Source organism: Pseudopodoces humilis, chromosome 4, assembly GCF_049639895.1.
Source record: "Pseudopodoces humilis isolate 2021_Gansu_Grassland_sample_001 chromosome 4, ASM4963989v1, whole genome shotgun sequence".
NCBI lineage: Eukaryota > Metazoa > Chordata > Aves > Passeriformes > Paridae > Pseudopodoces > Pseudopodoces humilis.
The window spans coordinates 25,350,208-25,373,534 of record NC_142203.1 but is presented as its reverse complement, the minus strand read 5'-3'; the positions used below and the strand labels follow the sequence as shown (position 1 = coordinate 25,373,534).

At 40.6% G+C, this 23,327-nt stretch overlaps 1 protein-coding gene and 1 long non-coding RNA gene across 2 annotated transcripts in view; one reads left to right on the top strand and one right to left on the bottom strand.

Annotated features, from left to right (window-relative positions):
* The window catches only part of SHOC1 (shortage in chiasmata 1), a 53,192-nt gene extending 44,449 nt beyond the window's left edge, over positions 1-8,743 (bottom strand). Inside the window, exons 1-4 of the mRNA XM_088054350.1 lie at positions 8,573-8,743; positions 7,775-7,850; positions 4,284-4,491; positions 2,550-2,627 (exon numbers count right to left, since the gene is read on the bottom strand). Coding sequence (XP_087910476.1) covers positions 2,550-2,618 — 69 coding nt within the window. The 5' untranslated portion in view covers positions 2,619-2,627; positions 4,284-4,491; positions 7,775-7,850; positions 8,573-8,743. The remainder of the gene's footprint in view (positions 1-2,549; positions 2,628-4,283; positions 4,492-7,774; positions 7,851-8,572) is intronic.
* A 218-nt stretch (positions 8,744-8,961) lies between these two features.
* Positions 8,962-17,159, top strand: LOC148184465 (uncharacterized). Its single transcript, XR_015772394.1, has 5 exons — positions 8,962-9,328; positions 10,002-10,136; positions 13,222-13,274; positions 13,964-14,064; positions 16,916-17,159. It is a non-coding gene; the product is annotated as an uncharacterized LOC148184465 (long non-coding RNA).
* The last annotated feature ends 6,168 nt before the right edge of the window (positions 17,160-23,327 follow it).

The following is a 23,327-nucleotide window of genomic DNA, read 5'->3' as shown; positions in this document are numbered from 1 at the left end:
AGGCTCTTGTGAAAAAACAGGTCTGATCCAATGCAGTCCCTCTTGCCTAAGTCAAAGCATGGCATTTCCTCAGTGATCTCTTTCACAAATTCTGAATAAATAAGACAGAATCAGACAACTATGGGCAGCTGGACCAATGTCTTGTTACTGGCCATGTATTAGTTTAGGTAATCTCTACTGAAGCTACTGCTGAAACAACTGCATTTATAAAATAAAAGGCAGCTAGTGAATTTCCTAATAGAGATAACAGAAACAGAAAATCCTAAGGCTAACCCTTCTCTTCATTAAAAGAAGCTGTCAGAATTGGCACATGAAGGTTGTCAAAGGACTCCTAGGTTGAAGAAGAATGCTACCATAGAAGTAGAAGCTACTGAACAAATAAGTATGTACAATAATAAAACAGATCAGAAAGAAATTTGAAACACCACTATGTAGTTTTACTTAGGCTAACTTTAGCTTAATACCTAAAAATTGTTTTCTGTCACTGAAATTTGTGAAGTGGAAGAAATACATCCTAGAGCCATCATCACAGGTAATAGCCTTAAACCAGGAAAATTGTGCATTTTACAAAATATTTTAAATGAAATAGTTCTAAGTGTAAAGTTTAAGCTGAATTAGTTCACTTATAACATCTGATAAGACACAACCTTTCTTGCAATTTTCAAATATATAAAACTGTTTTTCAATGTCACAATTAATGGCTGAAGCATTCAATCAGTGCATCTTTACCCCTGTTTATGAAGAAAATAGAAAGGTCTCTGCACATTTCTCTTCTAACTGAAAGATACGTGCATTTTCCCAGTTCTATCCAGTGTGCATGTATTGTCCATTTATAACATTAGAAAACCTTGTACTACCAAGATGATTTTGCAATCACATCTACAACACTCAGGAGCATGAAATATGTAACTCTTGCATCTAGGATGACGGAAAAGGCTCCTTCCTTTGAAGATACTTATAAAGGGAAGCTGGAAAAACTATACCTGAAATTGATATAAGTACATAACAAGTATATTAGGAGCAGAATTCTGCATCCAGTTGAGTCAGATATGTGCAGGAAGCAGTTTGATATAAGGTCCTTGAATTCCAGTGTTTTCTAAAAGCTGGAAGCTTCAGTCAAGTGCACTCAATACATGAAAAATCAACTTATCTTTCTCTAGAGGGTAGCAATTAGGCACAAGAGTGGAACCAGAAGAGCACAACATGTCCCTTGCACAGTCAGATCTGTAATACCTTTAAATGTGTGACCACATCCATTAACCCCTTCTGGTAGCACTACAGAGCAAGATTTACACTGTTCCAGAGCAGCCATTCAGCAGGTCACTCAGCATTTCTCTTATAAATGTTTTCAGTTGTCCTGATTGTCAGCACCATCCTCCTCAAAACTCAGGCAAGAAAAGCCATGTAATTCTTCTCTTTTCCATGGAGCCCATAACATGTTTTTGCCAACACATCTATTTTTTATTTGTAGATAACATGGAAATAACTGGTGATGAAGCTGAATGGAACCACATTGAGAAGATTTCCACACAAAGACTGCATGACAGACTGCATACTGTTGGAATTACAGTAGGAAAACAAGTTCTGGTTGCTACAGTCTAAGAAAATAGTAGGTTCATACACCAGCACTATACAGAAGAGCTGCTGTACTCTGAGGAAAGGGATGTGGGCAATGTTTCATAACACAGATCGCTGTTTAACTGCAAGTACTATTGCTGGACCACTTCCCAGGCTGCTATTTTCCAGTTATGTGCTAGAAGCACTTCTGTCTGTCCTTGTACTCTCCCTGAACTCCTAAAGGCATCATGTCTTGCTGAATTGTTCTGCTCGCACACTACAAATGCCCCCTTCTGGCAAAGCACCACTCTGCTTCTCTACAAGAGAAGCCTTATATTTAGTCTGTGGCTTTTCTTTGAAAATTTTAGTTAGTAAAAACCCAATTATGACACGGTGCTTCGGGGATAAGAGGTTGGCAACATCATAGACGGAGACAGGAAGGAAAACACACAAGGCTTCTAGAGCTTACCTGATCAAAATCTGTAAAGCCAAAATACTCATTGTTGGTGTGGAAAAGAAAAAAATCTCCTTTCCATGAATTTAACCTAAGACATTGCAAAAACTTTTCCCTACAATCATTAAGGAATACAGCATTGTGTATCACTACTCTAATACATGGCAAAGTAGCTAGAAAGTTGGATTAGTTATCCAGAAAGTAATTAATTTAAATTAATGCTTTAGAAGGCACAGTGTATTCTCCAAAGAAACCTCTAAGCAGAAATCTTGAATGTGCACAATAAATAAATTGTAAATGCAAGAGACACTAAAAATAACTGATGCTTTTCAGTGTATGCAAAACTGTACTTAAAATTTTTATTAAAAAACCTGTAACCACTTCACTATGTTATCCCACAAAGTGCAGCACAACAACCTCTATGAAAGAGAATTCTAAAGAAAGTAGTTCTTCCTATCTTCTTTAATGTCTACTCAATCTTTTCATCAGTAACTGCTATATTTCATTCAGACTATTATGAGAAACAATAAAACCATACCTCATATAAATAGTCTGTTGAGTGATACTTCAAAGCCGCAAACATCTTGTTTTGTGATGTTTTCAACATTTCAATTGTCTGGAAGACATACAGAATATGGATCAGTTAAAAACTTTTTATATCACCTCAAAATGTTGAAAAAGAAGGTTGAATTTCAGATTCAACATGAATGGCTTCATAATTTCTAGCACATGCACCATGGACTGAATTTCCTCTAGTAGAAGGCTACCCAAAGCATTCAGTACTCTTTCTCTGGAAGAATGTAACAGACCAACTACAGACCACGAACACTTGATTTTTATTGGAAAGAACAGCGTTTTTTTTTTGGTTTGGTGTTTTTGTTTTTTTTTTTTGCTATGCCTCTTGGTGTTTATGTCTCAGAAAACCTTTAGAGTCATTAAGTGAATGTAGGCAATACAAATTACCTCCCTTAAGCAATAGCTCTTAAATTAACTGATTTAATGATTTTTATGGATTATAGATTAGTTTTTAAAGGCACTAATTCACTGTCTAGATTATTAACTTATCACTGCCTCATGTATTTGTGAGGGGACTTTCCCCCACTTTCAATTTCACCAGAGAAATGGAGATTGTATAGGCTAACTGGGAGCATGAGGCTTCAGTGGAACACTGGGTCTCTAAGTTAGTTGATGCTTCTGAGGGGAATCAGGAGAGAGGCAAAAACTGTATAAGGCCAGAGACACAGTGTGAATGCGAAACAGGATATACTGTAATTGAATTTCAATTAAAATGAATTGTAGGGCCAAAAAGGAAACCTGTGACAGAAGGCAATCTTCAGTCAGTCTTGCAGTACCAGTAAGTATCATGATATGAGGCTAAAACTGACTACCTAACAAATTTGGAAATAGGAATTTCAGGTATGCATGTAATAGAATTGGAACCAGTGGAGGAAGAAGTAACTAGGGGGTAGTTGGTTACTTGAAAGGCGTCTGGGAAGAAAAGTGCAGGAGAGATAAAAAGGTAGGTTCAGGCAAAGAAACAAAACAGGGAATAAGGTATACAAAATCATACAGAGAACAAAATAAAAACAAAGAGAGGAACCTTCTGAGGGAGGGTGCATGGATAGTTCAAAACAGTGGACCAAAACCACTAGATGCTAAAGAAAACCCTTGGGACAGCCTCCTGGACCCTCCATCAGATCTACATCCAACAGATTGGGTACGGGAGAGTGGAGCAAGCGGGGATGGGCTTGTAAGGAGGGATGGATCTGCACCTTAAGTGCTGGAGGGCAATGGATAGAACAGCAATTTAGCAGAACGGATGTGTATCACTAAAACGTCTCTACAGCAATCTAGCCATGCATTAATTCAAGTATTAGCTACAGAATTGCAACTACCGGTCCCAGTGGTAAAATTTGAATTAATACACTTAGAAGTAGTGAATTGCTCAGTAGTCACTCCAAATACCGCTAGTTTCTTAAGGGTGTGTCATTCAATAAACAACGAAACCGCTGCACCCAGGTATGTTCCAACTTTCCAATTTAAAACTAAAAAAGTGGGACTTAGAAATACTAGTCTGTGAGGCTACAAGGAAGTCTTCAAAGTTTTTTAATGAAAAACAGCGAGGCTGTAACAGGCTATGACCCTGTTTCATTCTCCAAAGACTCGAGGAAACACCACCCAGTAAACCAAATATGCAGGATGATACTTCTGCCAGCATTAAACACTTTTAAATGTACAGCGGTACTGACACGAACCAACCACTGTCACCCACCTCAGCTCCTCACGGCACCACGACAACACTCCCCTCAGCACCGCGGCACCTTCACCCCACCCGCTCGGGACGGCGAACTCGCCCCTCTGATTGGCTGTCTCTCAGAGCGTCCTCCTCTGATTGGCTGTCTCGCTGAGCTGTCTCCTCTGACTGGCTGCCGCTGCTCCCGCCTCGCGCCCCTCCCTCAGGAGCGGAGCGGCCCTAATCGCTGCCGGGGGAAAGGGGAGTCCTCAGCAGTTAGCCGGTAGGAAAACTTACGTGATTCTCAAAGCTGAAAATATTTTTAAAGCAGTAAATGCATAAGTAAAAGCAGTTAAGTAACTTCTTCTGTTTCCCCGGTTAGCAGCTTGTATGGGAGAAGAAGTTAAAAGGACGGGGAAACTGCTGACCTGCCTTGCCTGTTACCTGGGGAAGAGAAGCAGAACGGGGCTACAACTTAATACGCAGAAATACTTACTCTTCTATGTTCGGAAAACCTGTGAAATGTCAGTGACTATAAGAAGCAGTCAGCTTAGGGAAAAAAGCCCACCCCCCCCTTTTTTTTTTTTTTTTTTTTGCTTTTAATGGCTGCCTAAATTGTTCTCACAACCCTCAAGCTGCTGCAAAATGTGTTTCTCAGAAGGCAGTTTAGTGTCAGATTTCTACATTGCCCAGACTCTGACTAATCCCAGACATGCCAAAAATTTCAGGAGTAGCTGTGCAAACGCCCCATTGCCCCTACCTCACATCATCCAAACTCTACCCACACCCCAGCCTGTAACTAGGCCAGACAGTTCTGCTTGCTGAAATGACAGCTTGTTGTTGGTGCCACAAAGCCATTTTATTGTCTGTCCATGTCTTCTCCTCCTTTTACCATACATGTGGATACCCACAGAGAATACATCAGAAGTGCAAAACCACTTGGCAATGCTGCAGCAGGTGCATTCAGCCAGTTGCTGTAAGTTTGGGGAGTAAGGAAAAAATCATCTCCTCCAAGAACTCATTGCAGGTTGAGTTCCCGATGAGGGTTGGTTTCTCCATGGAAAACAAAATTTACATGTTTCACTCTGGTTCCAGGAATTCCATCAGTATTTGTACATTCCAGTGAGTGAAAAAGTTAAATAAAAAGCATATGACAGATGCTTTCTTTACTGCTATGAAGTAATTGGTTTCTTTCTTTATTTTTTTAACTCTGAGGATGGGTTTAGCTCAGTCACAGGCATATTGCCAGTGTTTCCTAGACAATTGTTCCTATGAAAAATGCAAATGACAGTAATTTATAGTTTTCTTGGTATTTATATATTTATAATACATTTATATTCTGCACTCTAAGAATTAGAAGACAAATTGTTAGGCCAAGTAGCACAATACAGAACCCACTAACTTCCAATTAAAATACTTCAGAAGTGATCCTCTCCAGCTGCCATGTAGAAAAACACATGTTTTACCCGTGCTTAGACAATCCCACCCAACACCAGGAGAAAGAGAAGCTGTTGGCAAAGGTTCAGGCCCCTGGCACAGGGGCCCCAGGCTGAAGAGGAAAGGTGAGAGGGTATTTGGCTGGTGCAGAAGCTCTTTGTGCTGCCTCAGCTGCTACAGTGCTGCAGCATGGCCTGCAGCCTTCCTGGTGTTCAGACTCCACATCACATGCTTCCTGCAGGGCTCGCTCCCCTTTCTGGGATAAGCACTGTAACACTGGTGGGCTGGTGAGGCAGGAGACCGGGACTCTTGCTGCCCTGTGGCAGAGCAAGTTGGTGCATCCCCTTATTTCCCTTCAGGGTTAGGATTAATATTCATGACTTCAGGAGGGGTGTGAAGCCCCAGCTATGCTCATGGCCCCTGTACAGGTGTGTATTGCAGAGCAGATGCTCTGCTGACCTCAGTCATGCTCCAAACGTTCTCCCCTGACTGCTGGATGCCTTTCCCTGTTCACCTCTTTCTACTGCATCAGCTCATGCCAGGACTCATCCATCTGATCCCTGTCCATCTCCAGCTATTCCTCCTTGGCTCTCAGCTCACAGCCCCACAACTTCAACTCTGCCTGCTCCTAGGATGGGCATGGGGGATACCAATGCATTACTTGCCCTGTCCTGGACACTGTCTCATTTATGTCCCAAGTCATGAAGGAGATCTGGTCCTGCTGAACTTCTCATGTGGGCCAGTTTGGGGCAGAGCAACACCACCAGGTACTTGAGCAGTGCCTCATGCATTCAGCTTTGGATGGGTGGCCAGGGCTGGCAGAGCTATAGTGGTACAGATGCACACAGACTCCTTCACAAAAAGGCTGGAGCCCCTCACCGTGTTGCACACCCTAAAGTAAGCTCAAGGCATGGCAGTTTGTCAGCAGTAGAAAATCTCAGAGTGAATGGTTATTTTGCACTCTGGTAGTTCTTAAAAAGGCAGTTCTGCTGCAAAGTCTGTTCCACATATCCCCTCTGGGCAGCCCCAGGCAGGAGCAGAACTGACTCTTGACACATTCCCAAGGCACAGGGAGATTTTGCTTAGCCCACTTTGGTGGTTTCCCCTCACTAGAGTCATAACAGAGGCACCTTTGCCTGCTCTAGCTGCCCAGACTCTTCACAGGCACAGGAGAGAGACAGGTGACATCTAAGACAGGCTGGTGGAAGCTGTTCCTGGAACAGCCTGGTTCTCATTGTGACACCTCTGTCTTAAATATCTAAAGGAAGTGCTGAATGTCTCCCCTGTGTGCAGGATACATCCCTGAGCCTGCCAGGCTGTGCTGGAGGCCATAGGAAGGGGCCTTACTGCAGTGGAGTCTCATGTTGGAGCCCGTGTGCTGAGATTGTTCCATGTTATCCCACAGCCACTCCTTCAGCTGCTACTCTTGGGTGTGAAATTCAGCCCATGTAGCAACCAGCTTCCCTCACTCCTTCAAGAACTTCTGCACCATCGACCTCCTGCATCAAAGCACTCCGGAGAGCACTGCAAGGGAAGCAAAGGGGATGCCTAAATCCCATCTACTGCAGTCTTTTTCTCCTTTAACCCATTACTGTCACTAAACCCCAAAACATCAGGAGGCTGACTCCAGCCCTTGGTGCCTGACCAGCACCCCTTGTGGAGATTTCTGCTTCCTTGAGAAGCACACATATGCATGTACGCAGCAGCCTTTGTCTGTTAGATTGCAATTCCACATGTAAGGAGATGAGATGAAGGAGGCAGAGGGCAGATGAAGGAGGTTGCAGCCCAGCACTCAGCTCTTTCTTACACCACACCACCGTTCAGACTCCCAGCACATACAAAAACATGTCTGCTTCAGCTCCCCTTTGCCGTATTCAGCTCTTCTCACTTTGATGGAAAGCTGCTGAGTCATGAATGGTTGCTGCTCCTCCAATAAGTGCTGCTGTGATTCTACTTTGACTTGCTTTGCCATTGCCCTTCAGTGTTCCTGCATTTGGACACAGAGGAGCCAGGGATCTCCAGTGGGCAGGACACAAGTCACATACCCAAAAAGGAGAGAGATGACCCAGGCAGACAACATAGCACAGGCTCACCTGCTCCAACAGCTGAGTCTGCTTGCTCAGCCTCAGTTTTGCAATCACCTCCATTACTCCTCCATGTTCCTCTGCTCTGGGAAGAGGCAGTAGCAAGATGGTTTCAGCATGAGTTGAGATAATCCCCTGTCCAAACCACATGCATAGAAAACTGCATGTGTTTGTGATCTCTGCTCATTTCCAAGACACTTTTGTCAAGGGGAGACAACTTTGCCAGCCTCAGCTGGACTGACTTTTTCCAATGAACTCCTTGGCAGAGCTGAGTCTGCACTGTGATTGTAGTTGTTTAATGTCTCAGAGTCAACACCTGTAGATCCTACTGGAATGAATCCCACTTCAGTGAAATGTACCTTTAAACAGCAAAGCATCCTGCTCCTGGGATGTGAGATGCAACTGTGTTGGCTCTGCAACAGGAGCTGAGCTGCCAGCTGCTCCTTCTCCCACTACAGCTCTACCTCCTGCTGCCTGTCAGATCCCTCCACCACCTTCATCTAGCTCCTACCTAAGAGGTCACAGCAGGTAAAAGGTGTTGCTTTCATGGCCATACCCATCACTCTAGGGATGTTCTGGCAGTGGGACTGGCTCCTCCTCCTCCTCCTCTTCTATGACACAGTGTTGGTGAGAATCAGACCCTGGCTTACCTGTGGGGCTGTTCTCTGCAACACTGGTGTGGCTCTGCACCTACCTACCCCAAGGATAGACAGGGGAAGCATCCCAGCAGTCCCACCCCAGAGAAAATAAGCAGAGGTAAAGGTAAAGACCTTACAGAGGAGGAGAACACAGGCCACAGCATGCTACCTGTGGCTATGCATGAAGAGATCCAGGTCTGCCTCGTATCACTGCTGGAGAAACTCCAGAAACTGTCTTTGCCTGTGTCCACTCCAGCTGCACTGTCTGGACCTGTCTAGCACCCAAAAGAAGGTCCTTATTCTGCCCCAGAATCATCAAAACTCCCACAGCAGTGGGAACCTACAGACATCTCTAAATAGCAACACTTCTCCTCTCTGCCCTGTCACCCTGGTGCTGTTTAAGACAGACATGGCTCCTTCTCTTCCCCCTGGTTCACCTGTGATGCCCCACTCAGCAGGTGATGGGGGGGGGGGGGGGCTCCCTTGGCTCTTCAGCTGTGCTGCATTAACCTGGATATGGAATAGCCCTGCCCAAAAGCCTGATGCAGCCTGGAGATGTGCTCCATATGGGGTACCCTGTAGGGACACAGTGATGCTCTCAGGGAGGTGAAGCACTGAAGAGACTACCTCCTCCTTGCCCTGTATGAGCAATCCATCCACAGCCCATCTTTCACCTGCCCAACTCCACCTCTGGTTTGGGTTCTTTTCCCCTACTGCAGACACAAGTTTGCTGAGCATTATTCTTGGGGGACAGACTCTAGGAGACCATGAGTGTCCTACCACTGGAGCAGGGCAAGGAGACTCAGCTGGATGAGAAATGGAGGCTTTCAAGACCAGGCAAGAGCTGCATCTGCTGTCAAAGGCTCTAATTCCATTTCAGTTATCTAGAAACCATCTCAGAACATCTGCCACTAAGCACCTGCCAGTAAGTAATGCCATGACACTTCAAGTGAAAACAAAGAAGAAATAGTTTTTTTTTTTTTTATACTTGTGAGTTAGTGTAATGTTAAAAGCAATAAAACCTTATGCTGACTTTCAGGAAAAAAAGTAAGTGGTAAATGTAATTGGTAAGTGTAGAAATGGTGACAAGAGAAAAATAAAAAACTTGATGAAACAGGGTACATAAATAATTTCTAGCTAGAGTGCATGAAAAATGAAGAAACATGGCCATATTCATTCATTGTTTGTAGAAAAATGCACATCCACATATTGCAAATCCAGCAGTGGATGTGAAAGGCTGTTGTGGACATAATTGAGTTCCACTAGGGGCTGTTATTGTCACACACCTAGGTGAACGTTTTTTTCTTGCAAGAGCAAACCGTAGGCAGTAAAATCCCACAGGGACTGAAAAAGAAGGGTTTCCGATCTCCAGGTATCTCCTTTCAATGGGTCTTTGTATTAGCCCAGTCAGACAGGAAAAATCTTGTAAGGGTAATTTGCTTTAGTGGTAGTCCCTGAAGTAAAAGTTGCTTTCATAGAATTTTGATGTATTTTTTATGCTGTTTTATTTCCTTGCTTTTGAAAGAAAATAAAAAATCTGTGACTACTAAATGATTATGCTGACACAGAAATTTTGTGAACTTATTTTTGTTTAACAGGTCCCAAATAATGCAAACTATCATGCCATGTTCCTAGACAAAAACATGTATGTATGATATATGGTCTTTGGAATATAACACTGAAGATTTGTGCATTGTTTTTGTAAATCCTGTTTGTTAAGGAGAAACTATGAGGTAATATTTTTACTTTTTTTTTTTTTTTTTTTGGTATGAAGAATGCTTCTGTCACATATATCTCACTAAGCCCTGAAAGAAGTTCAAGTAAGTGAATAATACCATTGTAATATTAAGAATGCTTTCTGAAACACATTTGCAAACCTTATACTAACCAGAGTAGGCATCAGAGTGAGTGACACTAGGAGGTGACTTCAGTCCTGGACCATTTGCATGGTGGAGGAAGCCCATGTAAAAGTGATGAAGATGTTCTAGCCACAGACAACCCTGGAGACACATAAAAACTTAAACAACACGAGCAGATGTTTTTTTCTTCTGTGATACCTTTAAGATTAGAGCTTTGTTATTGTTTATTTTATAAATTGGTCTAAGACATTCTGTGGTGGGATAATGTAGTATAATAATTTGCCACAGGTATGCTAGCTGTAGGAATGTGGTGAAAGCATAAAGCACTACCTTGGAGAGTATCTACCTTTTGGCTGAGTCTTCGCATTTGAGCATTTCACTGAAAAGTATCCGGAAAAATAATGGTATTTGTTTCAGTGTTTCTCCGTGAAGTCACTTACCTGTCTGAGACAACTGCAGCAATATTTGATGAATCAAAAACTTCCTGGGACAGTTAGTTATGGTGACTTGAATCTAAATCTGAACAGCAATAGCAAGTCCTTTCTGTTCTGCACACGTAGAAAGCTTATAAAATTCTGGACCTTTCAGTGGACGTGTGTGGTTTTAATCACCAGGGAGGCAGATACATTGTTTAATTCAAGGAGTTTAGTATCAGGCTGCCTGCACAGTCAGTATAGGTGGTCTGTATTTCAATGCCTGGAGAAATGCTGTGTATTTCATTGCTCTCACTGGGGAGGGATATTACTCTTCCCCTTAGCTACCAAGCCTGTCTCTGAACTCAGATATATCCAAAGCGTAAAGTTAAATGGATTACTCCCAGCAGTCCTGGGTTGCATTTCTGGCCCAGAACACCAATTCTTCAGTGAGCATCTGCCATTAAAAAGAGCTGAACATCCATGTCTTCCTTACTGTGTTGGGTTGCTCTAGCCATGCTGCCATTCTTGTCTATGCTGTCTTCAAAGCAGCTCCTGAAACTTTTGCCAGGTTATGGCAAAATATATACTGCCTAATACAAATATGTAATGCAAATATAAAATGCTTAAGGGCAGCACCTTACATAGAGACACAAATCTGAAATACTGTCCTTCATTAAATGCTGCAGCTCTCAGTCCTGATCAGTAGACAAATGCCCTCAATGCTTAATAACACAAGCCTTCAATGCATCTGGATCATTGCTGGGAAACTCTGTATGTTTAACATTTCCTCTACAAGCTCAACAGTAGCTTGCTCCACTATGATGTGTGAGTGGAGGATTGATGTTGCAGGACTTTGTGATACCTGCACCACAGAGGCACAGAATGGTTTGGGTTGGAATAGACCTTAGAAGATCCTCTAGTCCAACCTCCCTGCCATGGGCATATCTGTCTTCCACTAGACTGCGTTGCTCAAAGCCCTATGCAACCTGGCCTTAAACACTTCCAGGGATGAGACCTCCACTCATGAAAAACAGCTCGTCTTTCACTCAAGCTGCCAGTAGAAGAAAGGAGAAGGGTTGAAAAGAGAAAGGAGGCAACATGCTGACAGCAGAGTGGCTGGAGAGGTAGCAGGGACACCCCTCTAATGTGTGTTTTATGAAGGTCTCACTACAACATACAGCCAAGGCAACAGGAGGGATTGTATTATGCGTTTTTACATTTGTGAATTATAGTAAGATTACAGTGCTGTGAAATACAGAGGTCCAAACTCAGGCAAGGCACATCTGTGATGTCCTTAGTGATATACCAAGTCTAACAGGAATTGTCTGCAACTAGATATTGTGTATAGGTAGAGGAAACCAAACAGGAAACTGCAGAAGGAACAAAATCCTTGCGTAGGGCTTTGAACAAAATCTGCCTGTGTTATTGGGTGGTAGTTAGTACAATCTGTGTTCTCTTTACTGCAGACAGTTTTCTAAGTCTCAGTGTGGTTACTACACAAACTGGGCAATGCTCAGTTTGGTATTGTTTCATGCATATTTTCTGCACTTACTAAGTATTTGTAGTGGTTATTATTTCCCGTGAACTCATTTGATGATGGATCTAAGGCATTTACATTTGTTTTTCTCCTGTGTATCTAGAACAGTGAAAATCTAGGTGTTAATGAAATTCTTAATAAGAAAGACAATAATCAGGCTATTCATAATACTGACATGGGGTTGCTGATAAGCTGCAGGTTTTTTTTCTCTTGACTTCAGTAAGTATTTGTAAATAGCTTGAATAGTTCTCTCCAGGACAGGTCTGTGGCTGAACAAAACTGCTCTAACATCTTGGGCAGTCATCTTGACCAAAGTGTCTTAGTATTTGTGCATGGAGAAGCTAAGTGCTGCAGCACCAGTCACCAGTATTTATTGCTGACGTGGCTGGGGTTTTTTAATGAATAGCAAATTAACAAATTTTTAATAATACAGTTGAAATTATAATTTGTTAAGTCAAATAATTTGCAATGTATTTGTAGACTGAGTTAGCTGATAGAATGCTAAAGCAAACCTGTGAGGCTCAGCTTACCAAGTGTTGTATTCTAATATGAAAGTTTAGTAAAAATCTATTTGCTTGAGTGACATATGCTTTTTTACTTATGAGGCTTACATATGAGTTAAAATATGGAGATCTTTTCTACTGAACATTTTTGCACATAAAATGAAGAATAATGGTAGTAAATACACAGTAAATACACAGTGATTTGTGTCTCCAAATGTCTTGACTTAGGCTAATGTTTAGCAATTTTTTACAATAGCACTTCAGTTGTACCTGGCAAACTACATTAATCAGGATATAAAACTGTAATAGAAACAAAGAGATGCTGACAGTGGTAGAAAGCATTATACCCCATGAGTTTTCATAAGTCTTGTGAACAGGGAGAATACATTGTTGTAGCCTGTTCTTAATGGCTGGAATGACATTGATATACACTAAATCATAGAGGAAAGAATAATTTTTTTAATGCAGGAATTATATGAAGATATTTCTGGTGTTACTCTTAGGTGGAGAGTCTAAGGAAGTGAGAATCTGCAATGAAAAATTCTTTGTATATGAGGTAAGTGTTCCAGTCTGTACTACAGTGGGCAGTGAGCAGGGACTGACATCATGATCTCACGAGGACTAAGAGCTGGTTGTGAATTCTTTTTATATAAGCTTAACTGTTCACTGAACACTTCCAGAATGCTAAGGTGTTGACAGCTTCTTGGACATTATAATCCAAAACAAATGCATTTTATTTTTTTTGCAAGGCTGTGACATAATACATCAGATAACACACTAATGGGTATCTGGAATGCACTCAGGAACTGTAACATGTAGTATAGGGAAGGGCCTCTAAAAAACAGGCTCTAAAAGATATATTTTTAAGACCTAGAATGCATACAGCTCTGCAATTTAATATTCCAAGGCTTTGCAACATCTGTGGTAGCTCCAAGGAGAGCTCAGTTTTTCTAACTAGACAAAATCTTTTACATAATGATCAAGCTCAAAAATTTATCTGAGTTTAGGAGATGGCAAGATGTCTGACTTAGGACTGTGCTGATATTATTCCTGCTTCAATTTTTAAATTACTATTCCTGCTTCAATTTTTAAATTCTCTCTCAAACAGCTCATGATGGTGAAAGGCAGCATTATGGTCAGAAAGCGTCATGTGGACCAATAATGACAGATTTCTTTCTTCTTTACTTTTCACTGTTCATTAGAGGTGTTGCCACACCAACAGGTATTATCTGTTTACTCCCTCAGCAGAAGAAATTAATATTGGTAGCTGTTGGAGGAGACATGAGACCAGGCTGCATGTAAAGGGGATTAATGGAGGAAGCTACATTTAATATTTCAAAACATCTGTGAGTTGCTGGAAATTTTTACTTGGTTTCTGCATACTTTCGTCATCTGTTGTGTTTCATCTTCTACACCTGATGGACCACAGAGGGAGACTTGTTTTGAACTGACATTAAAATGCCATAAAAGATTAATGACTGAAAACCCACTGTCCACTGTTTACTGAAGTGTTGTATTGCTGACATTGTAAGCATTGTTGAGTAAAATATTTTCCAAACTCTGGCCTTTAGTAAATATTTGTAAGCACCAGTGCATTCTCTTTATCATGATGTGTAAAACCTAATGACAAGAGTTTGATTTTTTTTTAAAGAAATTATCACACAGAAAATAGATTCTAGAGATACTTCATAGCAGGGACAGATTGTTTAAAGGAAAAGGTCCAGTTCTTCTAAAATGTATGTTACTGATGGTAGCCATGAGCTTTTATTAACACACAGTGTCTAATATATTCTGGGGACTGGCAGTTTTGAGGATGTTAGTTGCTCAAGAAACAGAGATAAAACTAGAAGTGTGCGGTGTGCTTTGCCTTATCTCTTAAGTGCCATCTTCTCACTTCTGATGCCAATTCTTATTCTTCTCCAAGCCTGACTTTGAGTAATGTATTACTCAAACATTAAATACTTGGATCATGGATCAAAGTGTCATAATTATTGTAAAATGTTTTTAAGTCAAGTTTCAGCTGATGAATGTATTTGAACAAATTATTTGGTAGAGTGAGACCTTCCAAGGGTAATTGATGTTCTGTGACGGAGTTCTTTTTGTCTTGGCTGCAGTACATAAGGTCAGATTTTTTATACCACAGAAATTAATTAAAGTGATATTGCCTGGTTTCCTGCTGAAACATTACATTTAATGTTAACAGCTAGATTAATGGAAAACAGGAAAATGTAGCTGGTGTAAATTCTTAGGATCATCAATGTAGCTGGAACAGCTTATATGCATAAACTGTCCCAATGGGCTTTAATTACTCTGTACTTAGGGAAAAGGTGGAAGAGACACAGCTTTGGAAGGTGTAAAAAAATGTTCACATACGGCAATACCTGTTTGCATGTGTCCTTAATACTGCTGGACTGTGCTTGCAGTGACAAGCAGCATTTGCTTCTGTTTCACAAGAATATTCAACCCCTGCTATGTATATCATTTGAGCTTTTGTGCTGGAAGTACCCTCAGTCTGAGATGAATTTGTACACAGATATGTTTTAAGTGCCTTCATGTGTCCTCCTATTTACCCTCCTTCAATTCTGTGTTACTAGCAGTGTCTAAGCCCATTTCTTCTACTCACTTGGAGACATCTGTACTGTTACTTGAGTAGTGGGGTAATTTTTGTATTGACAGAAGGTCAGCAGGAGAGACCAACCTTAGTCAGTAGGCTGCATCTTTAATTCCTGCTAATACTCCTAACTGCTGTCCTAAGCCTACTTGGTCTACAATAACTCATACTACTGTGCATTTTTTTCTTCAGGAAGGTCTAAACATCCAAGTTCATAAAGGAAGAAGATTAAAAATCAAACACCCTTTCCTTAAAGTCAGGATCAGAAAAGTACCAAGGCTTGGACCCTCACAGCATGCCAAGTAATCCCATTCTGACATCCACTTCCTGATGTCTATCCATTTAATTCATCATGTATAGTTTCCTTGCTATGTCACACAGCAATGTTAAATTATAAAATTAGTAAGTTATTTGAATGAGAAAGCTTCTTGCCCTGCATGATTTGTAATGCACAGGTGTAAGAATGATACAGTCACACAAGAAGTGTTTTGCATAACACAGGTGATGTTACACTTCCAGAGCCTAATTGCATGTTCCATCAGTACTGCAGGGAGGACAGGAGCATAGTTCCAAGACTCTTTGACATATTGTCTTCTGCAATGTTGATATGTCATGTCATACTTTTGGTGCCTCACTCAGTGTTAGAAGTTTCGAGACTGTCAGAATTCCCATGTAACTAATAGGACATTGGTTATAGCTTTTGCATGACACTGGAAAATTAGGGAATGTTTTCATAATATATGTGGCCTAAGAGGAAGTCCAGCTGAAGTTTCAGTCCAGCCAGCTCTCCCTATCTGACCAGGATGACAAGAGCAGAGAATTACTGTTGAAAAGAACTCTTGAATAGCAAAAGTATAAAATTTCTGTACAGAGATGCAATTTGTATTTTCATAAACTAAAGAGAGAAAAGCAAGGTAAAAGTCCATATAGAGATATTTCTGATGTACCTATTGCACTTATGAGTTTATCTGACCTGAAGTAAACAAGAAAGGACAGGTCTTTGGTTCTTCAAATGACAGAAAAGATGTAAAAAATTCAGGCTGTGTTCAATAAGCTGCATTGCATGCCTGTGTCCTGTTTTGTATTGTAGTATTCCAAAATGATGGTGTCCTTTTCAGAAATGAGACTCTCAGCTGTAAAAGTTGAGGCATGCCTTGATTATTCATTAATGCCAGACTCAGCCACAAAAATTTCCATGTGCCATGAAAAAAAAAGTATGTGCTCTGAACTGAAATTAATGGGCAACACCACAGTTTCAAACAGTTTTGTTTGGTGTTTTTTGGTTTGTTTGTTTGGTTGGTTTTTTCCCATTTGAACTTTATATGCACTATAATAATCATTTGTCTAACTTTTACTTGAATGAAAACTTTTTGATCTTTTTTTATTCTTAAAGCTGTCCTGTAAGACAGCAGGTAGTGAAGTGATCCAAAAGGTTCCTTCTGTTCTTTTCGGGTGGGTTGTTACACTCTTGAAATAGAAATACGTGTATAATGTAAAATGTCTTTTGGGACATTTAACACTTTACTAAAAGCTATGAAAGCAAGATTGCACAACAAAGTAATCCCATTTATAATTTCTTTTGACAGGCATCCAGAGGCAAAGAAGCAATTCACAGCTCACAGATTACACAGAACAGAGGAACACAGGGGGAACATAGAGTCTTTGTTTCTGCTGGGAAAAAAAATCAAACCAGCAAAGACTTTCCTCAGTTTTGATGGCCATTTTCTGAGGGTAGTTATGTCCCTGCCTGCAGCTGATGTTGGAGACACCGAAAATAAGAAAGCAAAGATAAAATTCACCCTTAAAAATAAGTAAAAATCAGCTACTCCATTCCCTGATCTTCACGTCCTCCATCATTGTGCTTTGTGTAGTCATACATTGATCAAGGCTTTTTTTTTTTTTTTTTTTTTTTTTTTTTTGTGTGTGTTTTTGTTTTTGTTTTGTTGCTTTTTTTTGTTTTGCTAAGATGAACACAGTTGCTGTGACTGATACTTGTTCTGGTAGTTGGAAGATAGGAGTGTAAACCACAGCACTATTATGCTGCACTGGCATCGTAGATTTCATGAGTGAGTGAGCTTTGGCTTCAAATGTCCTTATAAGCAAATCAGGTTTTGATTTAGTCAGGGTCAGTATTATATACTGAAGTATTTACTCAGGATCTTTTTGGAAGAGAGAAACATATTTAATATTACAAAATTCTTTGTGTAGATTACTCAACTGACAGTGATTCATCACTCACATTTCACTTAGTTTTCACATCCTTAGGTTCTGGGTCTTGAGATGCCACTTTTACATGGCTGGAAGATTTACCACAATACCAGACAAAAATAAGCCCATTTGTTTTTTGCCTTGGCCTGCCAAAATCCACTCCCTCCTGCTCAGTACTTAGCTATGTGAAACTTGGTGATAAGAAGCTCCACCTCTGATTTTGTGATTAGCTCTGCATAATTCTATTTTTGTCACTTAAGTGAACAGATAAAGGAAAAAACCCATTCCAAAGGGACTGCAGTTTAGGTTGGATGTGATTGAAAAAGATAACAAGAAAATGGAAATGGGAGGAATGATTACTAGTGAAAGGTAATAGCACCTTGCTTGTGCTATTATATAGTATGCATACATTAAGCCCATTGGTATCATTAATAGAACACTTTTTTGCACATTGTGTCCCACAAATTCATGATGAATCTGTGGGCAGTTTGACAGGAAACTGCTCAGGAGTTAGCAGGACTGGCTAATCTTGGAAATGCACCCAGCAACGAGATGTTTTGATTTTGAGGAGGCATTGTTTAAATCGGGAACAGAAGGGAGTTTTAGAAAGTGTGGCAGACAAAACAGAGAAACAAAAGTAATCGGTAAATCTGAAATCCCCGTCTATGGAATCGCCATCCACAATATTAAAGCATGTTATGCTACGTATTTTAAACACCTGTTACCAAAAGAAACGTCCACGAAGTCAGAATGCTACAGAATATATCACAGGAATCGGTATAAAGGACTCTAAGGCTGAGAGGGCTTTTTCTGACACTGTAGCAGAATTTAATCTGTAGCAACCAATAACCCTCAGTTGAGCAACTCTTGAATGTAGCAGAATGATAAAGCTTACTTTGTGCCTGGTCTCTTTCATGCAGAAATGTCATTATTTGACCTCCACTCTCAAAGGGTTCATTGCATGTTGACAGCAAGTGTGTCCAGTACAACGTGTAAGAGCAGACCAAAGAGCAGTTTGCAGAGAGTGTTGGCACACTGTGTTTCAGAGCTGTGCAGTCTGTGTGTGCTGTCAGCATGTCTGGAGTAGTCAGTTAATTTTTGTCATGGACTGTACATATATACAAAGCCATGACTTTGGTTTGCAGAGTGCTTACCCAGTCCATGTTCTCTAAAGGACTATAAATAGTACCTATAAAGATGAATGACTACAGAAGTCACCATGGGAAATGGATAATTGGATTTGGGCTCAGCCCCTTCTTCATTGAATCATTTCCTTCACTGTTGTAAAAGGGCATTTTGGAAGGGAAGATGGCAGCACTCAGCTTCCCTGCTAAGACTGGGCTGTGAAGGGCATTTGTCTTGTGGCACCACATCACTGTACAGTCTCAGACCTCTTTGGGGACAATGCTCCTGCTCAGCCATCAGTAGCACTTGTCCTGTTGGTGAGTGTAATGGGGTTTTTGGGTAGTAGAATGTCCCACTGAGCCAAGACAGCTGGAGGTTAATAGACTGGAAAATTCAGAGCATGAAATTTGCTCACTGTCTTAATACTTGCAAGAATTGTCATCCCAGCTGCTGCTGCTAGTGAGCAACACACAAAAGGAGGCTCAGCATGGCTCTCTGTGAGAGCTCACATGCATGCAGCAGTATGGGGCAGCTGGTTTTTTCATGTGACTAAATTGTGGGAATATATTAGAAACTTACTAAGCCTTGTAGGACACAACATTATTTAAAGATGGTGAAGGTTATTTCATTACTAATTCATACCTAACATGAAAGTCAAGAAAGGTATTCCAGGATTTTTCTTTCTAGGAAATTTTGGGGACATTGATTATTCCTTTCTGATTAAATTTAATAAAATTTTATTAGGTATGATATTAGTTAGCATACATTTGCAGAGAGTTGCAGTACATACTCTATGCAGCCTCAGACCTGGTTGGGGGAAATGTTGCTGTCCTGTAGGGGCTTGTCCTGTGTGTGAGAGTCCTGATGTTTTGGGATAGTGTGGTCCCACTGAGCAAAGTCAGTGTCTGTTTAGTATCTATTACACTAAGGGCAAAATAATAAGTGAGGTTTTGTTGATACCTAAACCTAAAACAAATGCACTTGACAGGATCTCTTTCTGGTTCTCCTATGAGGTTCTCACTGAATGTCACAAATGTCTTCTGCAATTCTAAGCCTGAGAAGATAGGCTTTGTACATGGAAGTTTAATGCTATGAGATAAAAGCTTCTCTCAAAAGCTTGGAGGCACCACAAGTACACCCTTTTGCCTTCACAATACACAAGATTGCAATGGAGTAGTCTTTACCACCAACCAGGGTGGCTGACATGGGTTCCAGTGCAAATCTGGACCCCATTTTTCCTGTGTTCTCAACATGCAGTGAAGCCACCTTGACTTTGTAAGTGAATTGCTTTGATGACACATGCCCACATGATCCAACAGAATATTACCTTCCACCTACAAAAAAAGTATAAAACCAGCTGGTTGTTCAAGTCAAACCTTAGAAAAATCATCCCAGATTATAAGTCTGCTGATGGATCATTTGAGCATCCAAGAACAGACATCTTGGTATCACTCCTACCCTGTGGTCACAACCACCTGATGTTTTTTGTCTAGCTGTGGCCATTGTCTAGCAGTCAGATAATGGCTAAACCCCACCCCACAGCCTCCCTCCCACCCCCACATAATACATATGAAACTGAACGTGTTGTTCTCACAAAACCACAATCATTCTAGGTTTTGGGGGGTGTGACTGCATGAACTTTGCAGAGCAACAAATTCTATGGTTACGCCTAAGGTGTCTTCCCTGACAGATCTCTCTAGAGACTTTAGGAAGAGGTGAAGGAGACATTAAGAAGATTTATCTTCTCAACAATATTTAAGACTGATAACAGTAAAATAACTGTTTACAGAAGTTAATTTGTGTTAAAAATTAATTAAAATTAAATAAAAATTTTAATTTATATTTTATTAATTAATTAACAATTGGAAATCACACTTGCTCAGAGATCCTTCATCTCCAACACTGGAGATTTGTTGAAAAGCAGTGGAGAAATGCTCAAGCAGGAGCTGCAGGCTTGATGCAGAAATTGCTGAGTATGTTTCTCTGAACTTAAAGGAATTCGGTTTCTGTCCTGTCTGTCCTCAGAAGCTCTGTGCCAAGTCATTAAACAAAACACTTCCTCAGAATCACATAGCTGCTCTTAAAGTTATGACCCTCAGATCAAGTGTTAGCAAACCTAAACAAATTAAACCAGTACTTGCTGACTCACATTCTGGCTAGTGTTGGTGCTTTCTGATATCTGAGATAGGGTATTACTGTCATGTTTGGAGGGGTAAACAAAGCACAAAAACTGGAATATACTGCAGGAATAAAGTGCTGAGATGAGTCAGTTTAGGAAGCCAAACAAGGATAAAACCAATAATTTACTTATTTGATAGGCCTGGTTATATGTCAGCTTAACTCTGTGATCAAGCTGGTCAAACAAGCATTAATAGTGTTGGAAGAGGTGAAGCAAGCACAGAAGAGTGGAGAGAGAAGTAGGGCAGCTGGATAATTTAACCACTGTCTTCAGCAGCAGCTAAAATTATAGTTCATGTGTACCCTCCACCCCCCTCCCCCCCATATTTGATTTCCTTATGATAGATATAATGGCTGATGAGTTCCATCCTTTAATTCTGGCAAGATGAAACATATGTAAGGCTTGTCAAATGACACGGCATTCAAACACTACAATGATGGCACGAAGTGTAAACACATACACAGTTCAGGAGAACAGATTTGCTTCTGGAATTATCTGGGTCTCAGGACAGAAAAAATGGTTGATCCATAATCAGCATAATTTCTTAAGCCCCCAGACAGCTGCATGGCAGTGAGTAGGAATGTGGGAGGGCCCAAAATTGACAAGTAGCAGGCCAGGAAAAGCAGGGAGGCAGGAGCTTCTTAGGCAAATTTCATCATTGAAGTAAGGGCACCACTGAGACAGGCTGTTGGGGTCTCCATCTTTGGAGACTCAGTAAGATCTCAAGTAACTTAGTCTAGTTTATTTTGTTTTGAGAAGGGGCTGAACCAAAAGCCTGAGTACAGGCTTACAAATATAAAGAGTATTTTCACATTTAAATAATTCTGCAACCTCATTTTAGACCTGAAGTAAGCAGCATACGTGAGTGATAAAGAGGCCTACAGAGAGAGAGAGCAACTTTCAAATTACATATAAAAAGCTCCCAGACACCTATAATATCTATAGTTTGTATTTGATCTCTAGCAGACAAACAACTTTCTTTTTTATAATTATCCTCAAATCATGGAAGGCTCAATCTCTAACACATAGGTGTTAACTATGACATAAATCAGGAAGGCAGCAATACATCCATAAAGACCTTTCACCATAGATGAAGGCAGAAAAAACAATAAGTAATGTTTAGTCCCTACCTGTGATTTCCCTATTTGATTTTTTTTCTTTTGTATTCTTGTGTTTTCAGGTAGCTTTGTCATTGTTCTCTATGGGAGCAGGTATATATTGCCTAAGTACATGTCAAATAATTTCACTCTGCATGAAAGCTTCTCTCTTAGTCTAAATCAATTGCAAGTATATATTTTTCTTTCTGTGCCTTGCATAAAAGAGCACCTGAAAGGTTATGGTAGAGACTAGATCCTATAAGTATAAGCACATAATAAATTATATTGTCATATAATTTAAACTAGCCTGAAATGATTTTTTGTTTTGTGAATTTATATAAACCTTAAAGTTCTGAATGGCGTACTGTATTACTGTTTTAAAAAATAATATCTTAACTAAAGAAGAGCATCTTTGGGATAGGTAAATAGTTGGCTGAAAAATGGTATAGGGACTCATTCAGGTATAGTCCATTGTTCTCAATATAGGTATCACTTTTGCTGATGCTACATCCCATTAGACACCCATTTTAAAACGTTTTTCAAAGTGTTGCATTCTGAAAGCACAAACCAACTAAGTTAAAAAACTGAGAGGCAAAGTCCCATTAATACAGTTATCTCAAACTCTTACATGTTCCACCTTAGCCTTCTCAACAAGATGGTTTGAAAGCACCTGCCCCACTAATTATATGTATTTATTTTCTGTTTTCACAACATTTTCACTCCACAGGTTTTAGAAAATGAATGGTTTTAGATTCACAAATCCTCACAGTTAGATAGTGTTAATATTCCCAGAGTATGTGTGTAAATATGTACAAAATTATGGACAAATTCAAGCAGATGTGGTAATGGAGCTTTTCTTTTAAAATTCAATGACAAAGCTAAGAGATCACATAATCATTAATGACGAAAAAGATCTCTAGGATCAATTGAATCCAGCTGTTAACCCAGCACCACCATGCTCACCACACCACTACAGACACCACATCTACATGTTTTTCGAATACTTCAGGGATGGTGATTCCCTTACTTCCATGGACACGCTGTTTCAATGTTTGACAACACTTTTGGTGAATAAATTTTTTCTAATATCCATCCTAATCCTTCCCTGGCACAGCTGTTTCTTTTTGTCCTGTCACTGATTGCCAGGGAGACAGGACTGACCCCCACCTAGCTCCAACCTCCTTTCAGGCAGCTCCAATGAGTGACGAGATCTCCCCAGAGTCTACTCCAGGCTAAACACCCCCAGCTCCCTCAGCTGCTCCTCATATGACATTTGTTCCAGACCCTTTGCCAGGTCCCTTCCCCTCCTCTCGACTTGCTCACTGTCTTGTAGTGAAGAGCCCAGAACAGGACACAGCACTCAAGGTGTGGCCTCACCAGTGCCCAGTA